The sequence below is a fragment of the Cheilinus undulatus genome, linkage group 13 (assembly GCF_018320785.1).
Source record: "Cheilinus undulatus linkage group 13, ASM1832078v1, whole genome shotgun sequence".
NCBI classification, from domain to species: domain Eukaryota; kingdom Metazoa; phylum Chordata; class Actinopteri; order Labriformes; family Labridae; genus Cheilinus; species Cheilinus undulatus.
In genome coordinates, this window is record NC_054877.1 from 27,684,192 (window position 1) to 27,702,169 (window position 17,978).

Below are 17,978 nucleotides of genomic sequence, written 5' to 3' on the forward strand. Positions count from 1 at the left end.
GATGACAAACTGTAAGAATCAGGGCGAAAAAAGCCCAGATTGGCACTTTTTTGAGCAGTCTATAAACCAGGTCGCTCTGGGCCCATTGGTGTCCCTGAATAATTCATCGCTCATTGCGGGTTCATAATGTCTTCTCGCGGCCTTTTGTCAGCGCACTTTTTTCTCCTTTTCTTTGGCCGTTTTGAAAGGCGCTGGCGTCTTTTTGTACACCACTGAGCCGCTAACCGGAGTTTGGCTTTTGTGCTCGTCAAACTGAGGTGTGATTTTCAATGGACTCTCCCGGCTTTGTCCACTGAAGTTCATCCTCAAGTGTCCGATTGTGCGTAAAAACAAAGTTTCTCAGGCTTGGAAGGTCGACAAATGTTTACTTATCCACTTTATAAAAAAAATCTCAGCGCATTTGTTAAATGTCAGACCCTTAACGCATGCGTGTTAGAGATGGGATTTTAATTTCTTGAACTTTTCTGCTTGTTAAAATTAACGCTAAAACCATTAAATGTATTATTATTGTTATTATTATTTATTCATGATAATAAAAATTTTAATATTTTAAAACTTGATCAGTTTTATTCCAGTGTTTTAACTGCTCATAATTTTCTTTTGAAAAGCACAGAGCATTCTTGTTCTTTACTTACATCTGTCACCCAGAATCCCATCGATGCTGTGTTTAGTGCGTGGTTCGCTCTCCTCCATCTCCCTCTTCACCACTTCATCGTCATCTTCTTCATCATCACCCACTCCGCCGAATTTAGAGCGCATGATGCGACTGATGGCACTCACTTTAAAAAAAAAAAATCAGATGAATTACATATTTAACGTGCCCTGACAGATAAATAAACAAAAATGCACACATAAGATTCCTTGCATGCTGACCATAAATGACCATAGAAAGTATTTTTAATTATCTGAGAGGCCTAAATAAGAGTAAAATTAATTTAAAGTAGGCTTATTATTTTCACATCCTTGTTTTTTAAGCCAGAGGTCAAGAAAAAAAAAAGTTTCCTCACCTGAGGGAACATTGTTCCTGTCGCAGATTCCATCTTTGAGTAATTTGTCCCTGATTTCCCAGCTGAACATGCCCGGGTTCTCTCTCTTGTACTCTTCAATTTTCTTGTCCACCTCTGGAGAAGAAGTTTGCTTTGATGGGAGGAAAGAAAGAAGAGGTATTTTTTACTTTTAAAGCACTCTGAAATACTGTCGATTTTTCTGAAAGGTGCCACTTAAATCAAAGTTTAGATCCAGGAGGACTTAAGATGCGCAAAACACACTTTAAAAGATTATTTACCAAAAGAAAAGTATGTAGTGCAACTTTCTCATTTTTTCACAGGGTATGTAAGGACCTATTGGCTTTTAACAAACTTGGTTTTATAGCCTGTTATTCAGCCAGATTTACTCTTCAAACTGAGGCCTGCATTAACCAGAGTAAAAGCTCATCGTGTTGCAGATTTACCTTCACTATCCTCTGCTGCTCACATTCAAACTCGACTTCAATAAGTTGTAAAAACATCAACTCCTTACCTTTGGCTTGCTTCCTCCGATGGCCCCCGGCCTGATGGAGCCTGTCTCCTGGTACCGGCACAGGATTTTGGACACGCAGCCGTGGGACACGCGCAGCTGGCGGGAGATGACGCACGGACGGACGCCGTGATGCGCCATTTCCACGATCTTATGTCGGATGTGGTTGGGGAGAGGTCTGCCGTTTATGAAGACTCCACCGAGCTGGTTGACCCGACCCTGTCCTAACGGAGTGGACACTGGACAGCAGGCCATGGGACATAGAAGTTAGGGTAACCTCAGCACTTCAGTCTGATATAGCTCTTGTTAAAATGTAAGAGCCTGCTAAAGGCCAGAACATTTACAGCAGATCAAAAGTTCTATAAATTTTACAATCAAAGAAAAGTATCTTTAAAATAGTTTTATTCAGCCTACTGATTAAAAGAATGCTCTTACAATATTTCTGAGAGTGGCACGAGACAGCCAAACTGTCAGTGATGCGCCTCATATAATCATTGAGATATGTTTGTGTTTTAAAGAAGAGTAAAATAATAACAAACAGTCTCTAATATCCTTAACTGATCACTCTTTATAGAACTATAGCTGTGAACATAGATAGCCTACTTTGTTGTCATGAAATATAACATAAAAAAGTTGCAACTGGACATGTAAACTTAATCCTAGTATTTTCTGTTGCTTTTTTTTTTTTTTTTTTAGATTTTATTTTAAGCAAGATTCTCTTAAATTAGTAAATTTAAATCTTTTAAAGCAGGCTTGTGAATTATTGGAGCTGTGATAAACTTCTCTCCTTAAAGCTGGACCATGTTGGACAGTCTTTCAGCGGCTGCTGTGGGCGTCTTACCCTCTAAAGAGTATCCTCCTCGGGGGTAGTTTTGGTGAGGAGTCGGTCTCATCATTCTCGGTAAACCTCCGGCCAGCGCTGTCATGATCCCTGACCGTCTGTCAGGTCACTCTCTGTAACACAGCTGCCCCTTTTCTCGTCGCTTTTTAATCCCACCAAACACTTTTTTTTGGGTGCTCGCCGTGTTTCCTCAGAGTAACAGGTTGGATCCTCGGAGCTGCTGCTGCTCTTTCTGTTGTTGTTTTTAGTGATGTTGTTGATGTGTATCCACAGGTTGGTGAGAGCCGAGCTCAGAGGTTAAAATCAAAGTACACGTCCTAACATTCCTGTAAGGACCAACAGGATGTTTTGGGAGGATGAATGGGAGTCAAACATTTTATCTGTGCTCGCTGTCCCCCTCTGTCTCCGCGCTGAGCACCCTGATTGGTCAGATACCCGGACGTTCAGGGGCCGGGGGAGCTCTGTGATTGGACAGCGCGAGCTCCAGTCTGTCTGGGTTGACCTCACGGGGTCAGCTCGCGGTGTCACAAACCCTCTGCTAGTGCAAGAAGTTTTCAGCAAGTGTAAAAACTTTTAATGATGCTATTTAGATAGGCCTGAATGTCTAAATATGCTTAAGATTGGCCTCACTGACAGGCATTAATTATTCAGATAGCTTTAATAGTTAGGCTATTACACTCTTTCTCTGTAAAGAGTCGAGACACTGATGAACTTTTAGCAAATGTTAATAACGAACAGAAGTGGATCATTTAATTGTAAAACCTGGGTTTTATTAGGCTGTGCGAGGAACGAAGGGTTGCAATAACATCCTATAATAGGGTCATGTAGCCTAAAGTAGCAGGCTCAACAACTTAGGCTTTAGGCCAAGTTATATATCTCATTTAGCCTATCATTTAAATATTTCTGGCATTTCAACCAGAAACACACATATGTGATTTTTTTTTTCTTGATGAAAAATAACGTTGTTACGTGTCAACAGACACAAAAGTGTCAGGCTAATCATAGCGAATGGATTACTGTATTTACATCATTATTTTGAAACATCTTAACCGGAAAAGGAATTAAAAGGTTAGCTTAATTTTAAAAATCACATTGACTTAGGCTTAACGACGTGATAGAGCGTAAATAAAAATCTAACGTGTTATTTAATAGAACATATTATCATCTCATATTATTTATGAGCACTCAACCTCAGGTAGCTTATTTCTACATGCGCAGAAGTGCCTGCGCAGTAAAATTTTAGCACGTTAAAAATGTTAGCAAACTGTTGATGCAGTCTCGTCTGCAACGCTTAAAAACTCTGAAGAAACGAAACAAAAACTGAATTATATTATTAATATTATTATTATTATTATTATTATTACTACTACTACTACTACTACTACTACTACTATTACTACCGTAGTTTAGTTTAGCTAGGTACCCATATAGGTGTAAATTGGACGCACGTGCCAGCGGACTCATCCACTCTGAATGTTATAAATACATTCAAATAACCTTTTGAGTGTTTTCTGGGTCGTTCTTTTTGCTCTCAAATTTATTTTCATTGTCCTACACATAGAAAAATAAACTGGAATTATTAATATTATGATTATTTAATTATTAGCCATGATGCAGTTGCCTTTTTTCTTAAATTCCCCAAAATATTAAAATGGGGGGGGGGCAATAATAAAAAATATTAATAGCACTGCTGTGGATATTAAACCGAGGGGGCTTTAGGCTACATGAAATTTTATACAACAGATATTTTCTTAAATGTACAACTGAGGATAAATATGACGTGGGGGATCTTCTCGGTGACTTTGGGGATCTTGATCCCCTCAGTTTCACTCTTCCCTGCCCACGCAAACGCTCCGCACCGTCATCTAATAGTTGCACGAATATAACAATAGCTCCTGCGCAGACACGTGGTGTAGCCATACGGCAGTGTAACACAGCCGTGGAAATGGCAGATTATGAACACATAGAAGCACATGAGGGATCATTTGACTTCTGTGAAGCTTGTAGAGTTGTTATAATGATGATAATTAGGCGTGTTTAATAGACCGCTACATTTTTTTGCCCCCTCTCACATGAATAAGACCTTATTGACCCATTCTGTTTAGAAACACATATATAGTCTATTTTTAATGAAGGCTGGTGGACATACATAAATACATACATAGATAAAATCATGCATCATAAAAGCTGAAATGTTTATTTGTTGCATTATTGTTGTTAGATAATCATATGAAGATTATTTACAGCTGCTAAAGAGGAAATAAAAAATGAATGAGCAAGTCCCATGACTTCTTTGTAAGTACACGAAAACCTGCACTATACTTTGTAGTATTTGCCTGAACTTTATTGCAGAAAAGTGTAATTTTCCCCCCTCCTTTGATTGCAGTGTCTCTCAGCATGTGGCCAAATTAATTCTTATTCCTCCTATAAGACTTCATGCAGGGAAAAAGTGGACACAGAGCAAGTTGAAACATTATACATCCATAAAAGAAGGAATGGAGGGGGGAAGAACGTTATCATAGTAAAGTTTGACTATCATGAAAAGGATATTGGATCTAGCATGTCAAATCAATTAGTGGGGTAAGCTGAGTCAGAAATGTGCTGGTGCTGCTGCTGCTGGTGGACAAAATGCAACAAGATAAAGAACAAAATGGCACCATAAAGAAATATACGCAAAGAATAAGCAATAGAGTTTCGCCGCAATATTTCAGAAACCTTACACATTATAAAAAACCCACAAATTTGCTTTGGATTGGCTCAAGATGAAGAGATTCTAGGGTAGAGATATGCAGTTTGATCTTGTCTATAGGGGTTAGATCCTACGCACTATCTCTATGAGTGTAAAAAGCTCATGATTAGCATTAAATACCATCAGATCAAACATAGATCTACATTTTTAGGTAATCAAATCCTCACAGTGATTATCCAAGCAGGAAGTAAACTGCTGAACTAACAAGCTTCAACTCAGAATTAAAATAGTCAGTCATGCATTCTTTTCTATAGGAGACATGCTGTATTTAACTACTGCAGAGGGAAAAAAACAGCTATAGCTGTGTAAATAGAACTTTGCATTTTGCATATGGCCAAAATATGGGCTTTATTATGTAAAGCAAACAGTCTCCAGTAAAAAAGCATGTACCTAACCTTCATTAGTCTGCAGAGAATCAGGCCAAAGCTGAGAGGAAATTTCAGAGTGCCATAATATCAGTTTCATTGCTAAAGGCGCCCACTAATTACAGCTGAAGGTTCTGTAGAGTTTGATCACTGCTGCCAGTTCTTTCTCTGTAATATTCTACATACTGATTTGGAAATACTGCGCTATTTCTAAGCCCCATGTTCTGCAGACAAAGTTCCTAAATAAAGCTGAGGTCTCTACACAGTAACATAGCTACATTCTGAGTGAATGCATTTATTATTATTCTTTTAATGCCATAGAGATTGAATTGTCCACTTCTTTCTTTGTGTATTTAACTATTAAGAAGTAAGTAATTGCCTGTTTCCCATTTTTTATATTCATGTATCATTAGGTGTTTTTGATGTTTACCCTTGGTTAACCTGCTGGAGCTCACTGATGGTGATTTAAAACAGCTTTGCATCACAAAAGGTGAAAAGCATATTGTGTGGAGAAACTGGTCAGAAGAATGACCAGGTCAGTGTTTAGATAATCATCTCAAAAACACTGAATGTGCAGAAGAAGGAAATCAGCTCTGTGATTAGTGGCTCTGTGATGCCACTTTTACAAGCTGCCTCTGAAAGAAGCTCTGTTTTTTTCTGATGTGATTGATCTTATCAAACACATATGAACCACAACACTTCAGTGGGAGCTCAAGCTGAGCGCAGTTATCATAACAAAGAGTGGTAAGGTGCACCCAGGTGAGGGGGAGAAGAGAAAAAGAGAAGCACAGTGTTTGTTAACCATACAGCCTGTGGGCATGCAGGGTCACCTCAAGACTTCAGCTAAGGAATGAGGCTTGGAAACAGGAAGCTGGAAGTTTAGGATCCCATGATGAAGAGCAGTTTTTACCTGCTGAAAGATTCTCATCATTCCTACAACACACAAGACCGTTTCTTTTAGTAATTTTATACAGTACGTCAGAGTGTGTAAGGGGAGAGGACATGCTATCTAATGGTGCAATAACTTGAAGGTGATTTCCCGCTTCCTAAAATGATCTAGAGCTGATATACAGTATACATCAGAATTGCAAGTTTCCCATACTAAGAACAAAGGCAAAACTTTATGTGAGTGACTGTGCAACAAAATACATTTTTTCAATGAATATATTCCTGCAGACAATGTGATTTACAAATATTTGTTTACATGCTTTGTGAATCCACAGAATTAGCAGAACGGAATCAGTGCTCTGCTGCAGATGTCTGCTGTTTGCAAAGTACATATTAGATGGCATCTACTTTGTACGTCCCACATAGGACAATGTTCATTGCATGTATCCCTTGATATAAACAAATAGTAACTGCATAACATTCAGAAAGCATTCAGACCCCTTTCAGTTTTTTAGTTTTGTTATTTTGCAGCCTAATGCTATAGTCAAGAAAAAAAAGTTTTATCCTCATTTATCCAGACTCAGTACCCCATCATGTCAATGTGAAAACAGAATTTTAGAACTTTTTGCAAAACCATGAAAAATAAAAAACAGAAATACCACCTATAAATGCATTCAGACCCTTTGCAAAACAAGTGAAATTTAGACCAGGTTTCTCCCATTTCTCCCAATCTTTGCTGACAATGTATCAGAGCCAAAAACCAAGCCATGAGGTCAAAGAAAATGCCTGCAGAGCTCAGAGACATGATTGATTGAAGGCCCGGATCTAGAAAAAGAAGAAAAATCTGCCTGAGCTCCAGAGATCCTGTGTGGAGACGGGACAAAGTTCCAGAAGGACAACTGTCACTGCAGCCCCCCACTGATCTGGGCTTATTGCAGAGTGGCTGGACGGAAAACACACATGAAAGCCCACTTTTCCCTGGAGTTTTTGGCAAACACTGAGCAGATTTTCATGTGTTTTGCACTGAGGAGAGACTTCCATCTTGCTTTTCTGCCATAAGCCCAGATCAGTGGAGGCCTGCAGTCCTTCTGGAATTTTGTCCCACCTCCACCAGGATCTCTGGAGCATAGTCAGAGTGACCATAGAGTTCTTGGTCATCTCTCTTGCTTTCTCATCTAGTTGCTTAGTTTGATTGGGCAACCAGCTCTTGGAAGGGTCCTGGTTGTGCAGAACTTCTTCCATTTGAGAATTATGGAGGCCACTGTGCTCTTGGGAACTTTTAGTGCAGCAGATCAAGGTGTGGAAGTATCTCAGCAAAGATTAGGAGAAATGGGAGCAACCTGAGCTAACTTTCATGCATTTTGAAAATACTCTGAATACTTATGTCCATGTGATATTTCAAGTTTTTCTTTTTCTATTTAACATAAATTTGCAAAAATGTCTAAAATTCTGTTTTTGCTTTGGTTACTGAGTGTAGATTCATAAGAATAATTTAAAAAAAATCTCAAAAGTAGCATCAGGCTGAAACTTAAATTTAGAAAAAGTGAAGGTCTGAGTCCTTTCTAAATGAATTGTATTTTTTAATTAAACCAAAAAATAAACATGAATTCCAAGATTAACACGTATGTCCTTTAAGTCAGGGCTGCCCAAAATTTTCAGCCCATGACCCCCAAACATTGGGCCACCCCACTGTCACTGGTAGCCCATAATAGTCCTTTGTCTACACTAGCATAAGCACAACACCAAAGAAATGCATATATTTTATTATAACAAAGGCTAGAAGTGGATACGAGTAATCTTGATGTAACGAAGACTGTAGCAGAAAGTGGACAGACAAAATTTAATAATGCTTCTCATAATAGCAGCAAAGCCCCTCATCACTGCTATTATGTGCGCACTTTAAGGATTTAATGAAAAAATGTTTGCTTTTATCCCAGCATAAATCTTACCTAATTACTATGATATTTTTAAAAATGAATTCATTTTATGTATATATTTTACAATAGTTGGTAAAATATACCATTTCAAAACATTTAAAAATGTTTTTGTGAGTGACCTCCACATCTTAACCCCCACTGTAGGAGCCCCTGCTCTACATTACAGACTGGACAAGGAGCCAAATGTTACAAGTACCTTCAAAAGCATCAACAATACTGTTACTGTTTTGTTAATCATTTTTAACACTTTTTGAACTGTGAAAATGTACATTGAACATTAAGTTACTTTAATCTAGTTAACATAAAAAATACCATGGAATATTTACTATCACATGAACTGGCATGCAGTCATACATTCCACCACAAGAGGGCGCACATTTAATTCAGTACAAGTATATGGAGACATCCTTGAGTTTATACTGGCTGAAGCCTATCTGGTATTATCAAACTCTCTAATCCCTTGTATATTTACATATTCTGTTTGAAAACAACTTTATCATGCATTAGTCTCTATAAATAACCCACTTTAGTGTTATCATGTTTAAATAAGTGAAGAAAATACTGTTACCATTAAATGATGAAATAAAACTGGAACACATAGTATAGCATGCTATATATCACAGTTTTCTCCCATTGTTTAAACACAAGAAACAAAGCACTGAAAACTACAGTCTCTATTCTCAAAACTGATTCCTTCCACCAAAAATGACAAACACAGTGATTGTGTGCTTCTGTTGAATAAAAACTGATGTGATCTGTTCAAAACACTTCCATCAAAAGTGTTTAAACTTGTTTTTAAGCTTCATGAGGTCACGTTACATATCTAATGTTGCAAGTTTGTGGAAAAAAGTTTCCCTTTTATTATTTTCGCCAATGTCAGGGATTGTTGTCCCTAAAATAAAAAATATCCACAATGTAATTTTATTGTTTTAATATGTGTCAAAAATAAGTAATTACACCTAAGTTACTAGAATGGGAAAAACTTCCAAGAAAATCAGTGCACAGATGTAGAAAGATAGAGTCAGTTGAGGCTTTATTTCACTCTTACACATGATTGAGGTGTTATTCATGCTGAGGCTACAACAAGTAAAATAAGCAAGACTAATTGGTGATCAGGGTGTTGCATGTTAAAGGTCAGTATTTCATAGTGATCAAAGTGTGCCATATGATGCAATTTGTGTTCAAAGTTTACACAAGTATGATTAAGAATGACATTTCAGTGAGATCAACAAAATCAGTTTAGAGTCATGTTGAGTCAAGTTTTCAAAATGTGCGGGTAGTTGCATTTTTTTGTGAGTAGAAAATGTATTGAAACTGTCAAATCTATCAACCAAGAGGACAGGATGTGTGACAGGTGGAGGTTGTTACATCCCGACACTCCTTAATAACTATACCAATTGATTTTACTTGGGAGGGGGGGTCAGTTTTACAAATTAGCCTTTATTTTCTCTATATTTAAAGGTGAACAATATATACGTCTAAACCTTCAAACCTACTGGTTTATACATGCATAGATGCACTAATTCTCATAGGGTATGGGAACCCCACCTCCCAGGTGGGGCAGCGGGGGGTTGATTGTTGGGATTCATCCAATGAAAACAACTAAACATTTTTACATAAATCAGGGTGGCACCAAGGAAAAGAAGTTCAGAACCAACACTTGTAGGTTTACCAGGCCTTTCCTTGGCAACAGGGCCAAAATTGTACCCATGCATATGCAGGGGTGGAAAGTAACTAATTATATTTACTCACATCACTCTAATTGAGTAGCTTTTTATATGTACTTGTACTTCCTGAGATAGTTTAAAAATAAGTAATTTCACTTTTACTCAAGAATATTTTGTGGAAAGAATTTTACTTGACTACATTTTAAAAAGCACCAATGGCTGATTAAAAATGTTTAATCTAATAGACAAACAAGGAGGCCCAAGCCTTCTGTCTCTGAAATAAAACAGAGCTCCAAAAGTCTGAATTATTTATTGTAAAATTGAAATCCAACAGTAAGAAAAAAACTGCTGTTAAAAATGGGAAAAGCAAAGCATGGAGAAAAAAACTTCCCTTGACTTTTCAGGCAGTTCCATAATTAATTGCAAGCTGAGAAATCAAAACAAGCCATTTTTTATGTTTTTGTCTAAATGACTCAGTTTTTATTCTTTATTCCTAATTCAATACCAAACCGCCTTTTCTGCGTTTTATTTCCCTATTTTTTCAAAGCAATTGGGAATCAGGTTGTTTCTTGGTTTTGGATTTCAAAACAAAAAAATATTTGGCTGTGAAATACATTGACCCATTATAACAACCCAAAGTTGTTGCATTTCACTTTATTATAAAGGTGTGACTTTGTGAACAATGATATTTTTCTGTTACATCTGTTCTGGTGTTTAAAGTAGCTATTCAGTACTCTGAGTTCACTCTAAAATGAAATACTTTTTGCTTTTACTTCGGTAGATTTATAGACCTGTATTTTGCTCTTTATCTGTACTTTTACTTGTACAGTTCTCTTCTACTCTTTCCACCTCTGCCTATATGTAGTTACCCAAATCCTTTATTTTTCTCAAAAAAAAAAATCTTAATTTAAATGAACAAATAAAAATAAAATTGTAGGATTAGAGAGCCAAAATAGTTTCTATTTGAGTTTTATTTTAATACATTCAAAAAGGATACTTAAGAGCTGCAAATGAGCAATAGGAAAAATTATTACAGAATGCATAAACTTAGAGCAGGTTCTCAACTTTTTTTCTTTGGATGACTTTTCAATGAGATGAGAAACAATCGGGCCAAAACGAAGCCCTAGGTTGGGAACCACTGACTTACATGACAGTTCAGACTCAGTTTCCAACTTTTCTTTCCAGGAGAACAGTCCATCTTTCAAAGTTAACATGATGAAAGAAGCACATCAGACTATGGTACAGTGACATGGTGAAAATAATAAAAGCTGCTGCTGTTTTGATGTAGTTGGAGGTGTCACTGCTGCTCGGAGCTGTCCACTGCCTGTGGTGCTGAAACCACGGCCCCCTTCACTGTCACTGCAGGCGCTAAATTCTAATCATACGCTTAAATAGACCCATTACATTCATCACAGATAACCCACTCTTGTGTTAAATCAGCCACATACGACAGGTTGGCAAAATGATTTCATAAACTAGTTTTTTTCTGTAATAAGCAAGCGTCCTAAAACTGTCCCAGTGCGTCGCTCATTTCCCGAGCTGGTTACACAACAAGTGCGTAAACACAACCGGAAGGACAATGAGCTAACGGGACTGACTAGTAGCGAAAGATTTGCATGTTTTATTTTCATCCGGGCTTTTCTTACCCGGAAATACGCATCTGTGCGCTATGGAAATCATTAAATCGATGCTTTAGGGGTTTAGCTGGAATTAAACAGCTTGAAGCCTAAATGGACAAACATGGCAGAGGTGGACACCGCAGAAGGCGACTCTGGTTCTGCCCCGCCTGGTTTGTTCCTCAACGAGGAGTACGAGTGCAAAATCTGCTATAATTACTTCGACCTGGACCGCCACACTCCCAAACTGCTGAGCTGCTCCCACACCTTCTGCCAGGAGTGCCTGGACATACTTCACTCCCGAGAGGGTCGAGGATGGAGGATCGGTTGTCCTGTTTGTCGCCACAAAACTCCTGTCCCGGAATACCAGGTTCGCAAACTCCCCGACAACACTGTGCTGTGTGAAGCTCTTCCCCTGAAAACACAGGAGTTTGTGAACTCAGATGTCCTCGTACCTGGCGCCGTAGTCTCCTCTGCTGTCTCCACAGAGAACAATGAAAGCTGTCAGACCTGCAAACAGGTTGCGTTTATGACAATCTGCGCGTGCGCCATCTTCTCCTTCCTGTCCATGGTGATGCTCCTGTTTGTGGGCCTCATTTTTGTACACTTCGACGACAGCTCGAAGTCGCCCGTCGGGCCTGCCTGTTTATTTACTGGCAGTATTCTCGCTCTGTTTTCGCTCATTCTCACTTGGGTAGTGTGCATGATAAAGTACCGACCTGAAACAGAGACGAGTAACTTCAGTTCCCCCACCTCAAATCAGATATGATCCTCTGCTGGGGCTATCAAAGTTGGCAAGACTGTGGACCAAAACCCTTATTGTTTGTAACAACACTGGAACTAGCTGTAAGTTATATCAGGGTATTTGTAGCTTTTAATTCATACAGGGTTGTAATGAGTAACCTTTGGTCTCAAGTGTGCACACTATCCAAGAGCCATAAATATTTGTGTAAATGTCAACTTTGAGGTCAATCAGCCTCCCTAGATCAGAAGAAACTTTTATGGTCTCATTGTCAGTCCTCATCAAAGTAGTTAGTGCCCACCCCCCATGAAAAAGATGTGAAGACAAACTAAAAAAGCAGACATAGCTTTTATATAGGTGGTGGCACAGTACTTTTCATGCATGAAATATAAACTCTAATTTTGTAGTGATCCTGACGGTTTTGTCGATGGCAAACATGAATCTCTCCACAGTTGCCTTAATGCCCCCCCCCAATCTAAATTGTTTTAGCACCAACTCTGAGCCTAATGATGGCTAATTTCATTCAGGAGGCTCAGTGACAGGGTCCTGGTGCTGTTCATGCTAGCTTAGTCTTGCTGGGTTTCAGATATTGAACATAGTTATCATTATTTATGACACCTAGAAGTTTCCTCTGATACAACTTAAAATGTCTGCTGTGAACAAACTGTTAAACTGTAACAATCCAAGCATGCACTATCTATAGCATATAACCGACTGTGAAGCTTTATTGTCCATCTTCTGTTGTTTGTATGCATCCGTACTTCCTGTTTGACCCATAGATTATATACTGTATGGAGAAGCACTTTGTGTTTATTTGAGTCAAGAACAACTTTGAAAAATGATGTACTATCTGTCATATGACTTTAACATGCATTACTAATGGCAACCTTTGCACACACTGATTTGACTGAAGATAGATAATTACAGCCTTCTCGACCCTCTCCCAGCTTTTTCTGCACTGAAATCTTGAATATTAAGAATTTGAAGGTGCTAAAGAACCAGTGTAATCATTGCCATGTTGTTGTACCAGCTATGTGTAAGTTCTGCCTTATCTCACCTAAAAGAACATTACATCTAAACTAATCAAAATACTAAAGCAGAAATTGTTGCCAGTAAGACATTTTTAATGCAGTGCTATTTCAGTGTTTTCTTCTGGAAAGATTAATGGGTGAAAATAATGTCAATTTATCTACCATCAATCCACAAATAGCAGTGACAATAAAGTCCCCCCTATGAACACAGCAAGCCTGTGCCCTTAATCTACTCTTACAGCCAGGGCCACTCATAAGGGTGGGGGGGAGAGTGTCTCATACATATTAGGGCAGTAAAAAGATAACAATTTTTAATTGTGATTCATCTCAGAATTTATGTAGTTAATCGCTATAAATCGTACCCTATTTATAGAATTTAAAGATTCCACAGTTTTGCATTTAAAAGTGTTTTGTGTCATTTTGGATGTTTCTTCTCCCAGACTCCGAGTTCAGAAACAGACCACCTTTTATAGGTGACTGAAGATTTAATCATGAACTTAACCACAGAAAATGGAACTTGTTATGGAGTGAAAAGAAAATAGGTGGATAGTAAAAAGGTAAATCTTTGATAAATGGATAAATGGTTCAGATGACTTCTGACTTGTCCACTAAGCTGACTGTGAGTTTTTTAAAGTGAAATGAGACATTAAGGAGTAGTGGTGGACTTATTTTACATCACTGTGGCTGCAGGGAGAGCTGACACGGATTAACCAAAGTTTGTGGAAAGCGACAACAAAGTCTGCAATTAATTAAAAAACATTAGTTGCCGTAGTTATGGATTGTAGTTCATTGTGATTAATGTGATTAAAGTCACATTTGACCACGTGAGATTTGGTGTTTTTGAGAGACGAGACCAGGCCAAGACTCCTCAAGTCAGTGAACAGAATCTGTTGGGTGTGTGGTGTGCTGCGTTGATCCTCTTGTTCTACACAAAACATGAACAAAAGTGTCAAATCTTTGATTATTTGTCAGCATGTGTGGGGGTCTCTCACATTGGAAAAAGTCTGTTAAGATTTTAAAAACCTTCAAGTGTGACAGGCTTAAGTTTAATGTTGCCAGTTTCATACTAAATTTCCATTCTTTTGTGTTTATGTAATGTCAAAATGTAAGCTGCTTTATGGGCTTGTCACACTTAACCTGTAAAATATGCTGTAAAAGATCTTAGCAGGTGATTAGTGCTTGACTGCCTATTCCAAAATAGCCATACATTTACTTGCAGACATTTTCAAATATTATACACATGTATTGATATGAATAAATCAGATTTATGGAGGATCCATTCCCTGCATATTTTACTGGTCCAGTCTTTACTGTGTGCAGGCCTGTCTACAGGTCTTATATGGTGGCACCAGGCAGTGAAATCTTCACTGAAAGCATAAGGTATTTTGGCATTGCTCTATTATTAGGCTGATGCTTAAACAAAAGTGCAAGCACAAAATAAAGTCTGTAAATCTGTGATGTAATCTATCCCAGAGAAAGCACTGCAATACAGTAAAGCTCTCTGCTCCTCCCCAACACTGAAACTATTCCCACTAATACACCATGATAATGCTACTTTACAAAGAACTTTGCACCTATAACAAGCAAGGTGGGAGATTTAAGTTGTGACTTGTGCCTTTTTTGGAGCTATACCAGCTTGTGCAACACCTATTATCTTAGGAGTGCATACCTGTGTATGTGTTATGATGTGTTGTATGTTAGTGTAAAGCTGTTACGATGTGACTGATTGGCCATATACTTGTATTAGCAGCGTTTAATTAACTATGGTACCAAAGACAGTGACACAATGACCTTCTTACCCCATTTCCACCTCTGTGGTATTACACCAGCTCCCCATGGTGGACCAGGTCAGCAGGGGACCCTTGGCCAGTGACCCTGAGGGGACATGAGTCTTCACAAGATGAGAGGAATAACTTTGGGGTAGGGGGCCAGAGTAAGTACTGTTGTAAAGTAGTGAGACAAAGGAGGTGAAGATGGCCTCCTATAGAGATCTTCAATCATGAAAAGGGCTTGGTTTAATTTACAAAGTCACACAAACTGCTTGATATAAAGTTGAATGATGCATTGGCCCTGGTCTTAGGCTAAAGGGAAGCGTGCAATCACAGAATGCTTTCTTGTCTCTGATTGTTTTTTTTTTCTGTAAAAAAGAAACCTCAAATGTGTTTCCTTAAAGTTAACATTTTCAGTATTAAAAAAATATTAAATGTAAATTAAAACTGATGTTTTGCCAAGTTTTGATTATTAGAAGCTATTGAGTTAAGGTATTTGCTGAATCCTTGCATTGTTTTTCTTTAATCTCCACTTAGTGTTGTTTTGAGGGGCGACACTGGTTTAGGGAGTTGAAATGGGTCTCTTTCAGGCCTCTCAAAGAAACCCCTTCATTCGGTCATCCCATCGCTGAGTAATGCCACTTAAATGCCACCATGACAAAAGCTTGAGAAATAAAAGGGGGGTGTTTGGGCTTCTACCAGGAGCCACAGGCAACACTGTGTCTAGAGTAAGGGGGGGCTTGGTTTCACAGGGACTGCAGGGCTTAAAGTTAAAGATTACTTTGAAATCTGCATCCCCTTTACCTTCAAACTCTCCCACTATTACTCCCCAGCACCCTCCCTCCTCCCTACAGCCGTCACTCCCTCTCCCAGAAAAATAAAAAGCTGTCGCCACAGAGCAGCGGATGAGTTGGGAGCAGATCCTCTTTGATGACAGAGAAGGATCCTTTTGTTCACTAATCCCCAACACAACCCCTCCCCAGCCCTCCTTTCCCAATAAGTCCAACTGGACGACAAGGAGCTCCATAATCAGCCCTGGGGCTTCAAAGTTATGGGTTTACTTGTTTGACTTTAAAAGACTGGAGGCTAAGGGGGGTTCTTGTCGTCATACATCCTTAAATACAAATTTCTTGTGTATGGTTTCTTATGTAGTCTCTTCAGATGGTCTGTTGAGAGAACAACTAGAATTACCCTGACAAGGCAGGTGACGCTTGTCTGTGGTTGTCATAGGTGGATCCCAAGGGACATGCCATTTGCTACCGTGCATGCTTGTCCAAGAAAGACAGGGTCAGTCAGAATCACACAGTTCAAGGATAAATTTCCTCTCTTCCTGTGTCCTGTCCTTAAGTGTGTGCAAAGTGTGTCCTTCTGTCATTATCACATTGGACACACACATTTCACAGAGGAGATGAAAGTCTTCCTTTTGCTCCTAACATCTGCCCACTGATGGTCTGTGTCCCTTAAAGATGACCCCTAAGACATGGCCTGAGGACGACGATTATCACCACTCTGTACGCACTCATGTGATCGCATGCTTGTGTCAACGTCTGGACCCGTGAGTGTGGGTTTATGGGTTGGATCTGTGTGTTCGCGTGCATGTATTTGCCATGAATATGTCCATACAGACATACGGCCTAATAGGCGTACAAACACTCCAAAGACCAAGGAGAGGAGTTCAGTGTCCAGGGTCAGAGCTTACTGAAACGTTTCACTTTTATGGTGTCGCTCTTCAAAAACCAAAGGAGACTTTCTTCAGTCCACTTAAATGCAAGCATTGCTGATTCTTATCTCTGTCCTGTTGAAACTAATGCATTATAGGGAAGTCAAAGCCCTCATAGAAGAAGAAAGGCTCACTGACTCCCTCTGGTGTTTTAAAGTGATAACACAGGACATAGATACAATTAAGCCACACATAGGAAGAGATAGGGTTTGAATTTTAACATTTTGATTGGTTCTATTTGATTGTCACTTTTTCAATAAAAGGGACACATTCTCAGCACAGAAAAAAATAACTGAGCATTTAATCTTTTTTTTTACATACATCTACAGCTCTTTCTACAGTTGAAACCAGAATTTTACATACACTGTATAAAAAGACAACACTGACTCACATTAAATCACACTAAACTTTACCTCTTTAAGGCCAGTTAGGATTACCAAGATTATTTCTATTTCAATTTGCCAAATGCCAGAAAAAACATTTGACTTGAGTCAAACATTTTGGTTATCCTTTCACAAGCTTCTCACAAGAATTTTCTTGAATTGTGGCCCATTCCTCCTGACAGAACTGATGTATCTGTTTCAGGTTTGTAGGCTGCCTTGCTCGCACACACCTCCTCAGCTCTGCCCACATATTTTCTATCAGATTGAGATCAGGGCTTTGTGATGGCCACTCCAAAACATAGACTTTCTTCTCCTTAAGCTACTTTGTAACTAATTTGTTGGTATGCTTGGGTCATTACCAATTTGGGAGACCCATGTCCAAGATTTAACTTCCTGTCTGATTTCTTCTGCTTCAAAATTTCTACATAAAGTTTTCTTTCCTTATGATGTCATCTATTTGAAGAAGTGCACCAGTCCCTCCTGTAGCAAAACACCCCCACAACATGACGCTGCCACCCCCATATTTCACAGTTGGGATGGTGTTCTCATGCTTGCAAGCTTCCCCCCTTTTTTCCTCCAAATGTAACAATGGTCATTATGGCCAAAAGTTAACGTAATTACAAAAAGTTTAGGTCAGTTTAGAAAAGTTTGGCCTGGTTTAATGTCAGACACTGAGGAAGAAATGTTATGTGTCCTTTTATACACTGTATGGAAACTTCAGGTTTCAACTGTATAAACAATAATTCTAGGGATGT

The 17,978-nt window shown here is 38.8% G+C and overlaps 2 protein-coding genes across 4 annotated transcripts in view; one reads left to right on the top strand and one right to left on the bottom strand.

The window, feature by feature from the left end:
- Positions 1-17,978, bottom strand: part of pax3a (paired box 3a) — a 37,753-nt gene that overhangs the window by 16,174 nt on the left and 3,601 nt on the right. For 2 of the 3 annotated variants that reach the window (XM_041803491.1, XM_041803492.1), the window contains 3 exons: positions 1,519-1,754; positions 1,008-1,137; positions 636-779 (listed from right to left, as the gene is read on the bottom strand). In XM_041803491.1, coding sequence (XP_041659425.1) covers positions 636-779; positions 1,008-1,137; positions 1,519-1,656 — 412 coding nt within the window. In that variant the 5' untranslated portion in view covers positions 1,657-1,754. Of the gene's footprint in view, positions 1-635; positions 780-1,007; positions 1,138-1,518; positions 1,755-2,356; positions 2,740-17,978 lie in introns of those variants that run through there. The other variant, XM_041803490.1, reaches the window with a different exon arrangement.
- On the top strand, positions 9,366-14,401 carry LOC121520156 (E3 ubiquitin-protein ligase RNF182-like). Its single transcript, XM_041803493.1, has one exon. The coding sequence runs from the start codon at positions 11,703-11,705 to the stop codon at positions 12,345-12,347; it is 645 nt and encodes a 214-aa protein (XP_041659427.1). The 5' UTR covers positions 9,366-11,702; the 3' UTR covers positions 12,348-14,401.

Excerpts from the sequence above, each read along its gene's own strand:
- LOC121520156 (XM_041803493.1), top strand. The coding sequence starts at position 11,703 with ATGGCAGAGGTGGACACCGCAGAAGGCGACTCTGGTTCTGCCCCGCCT.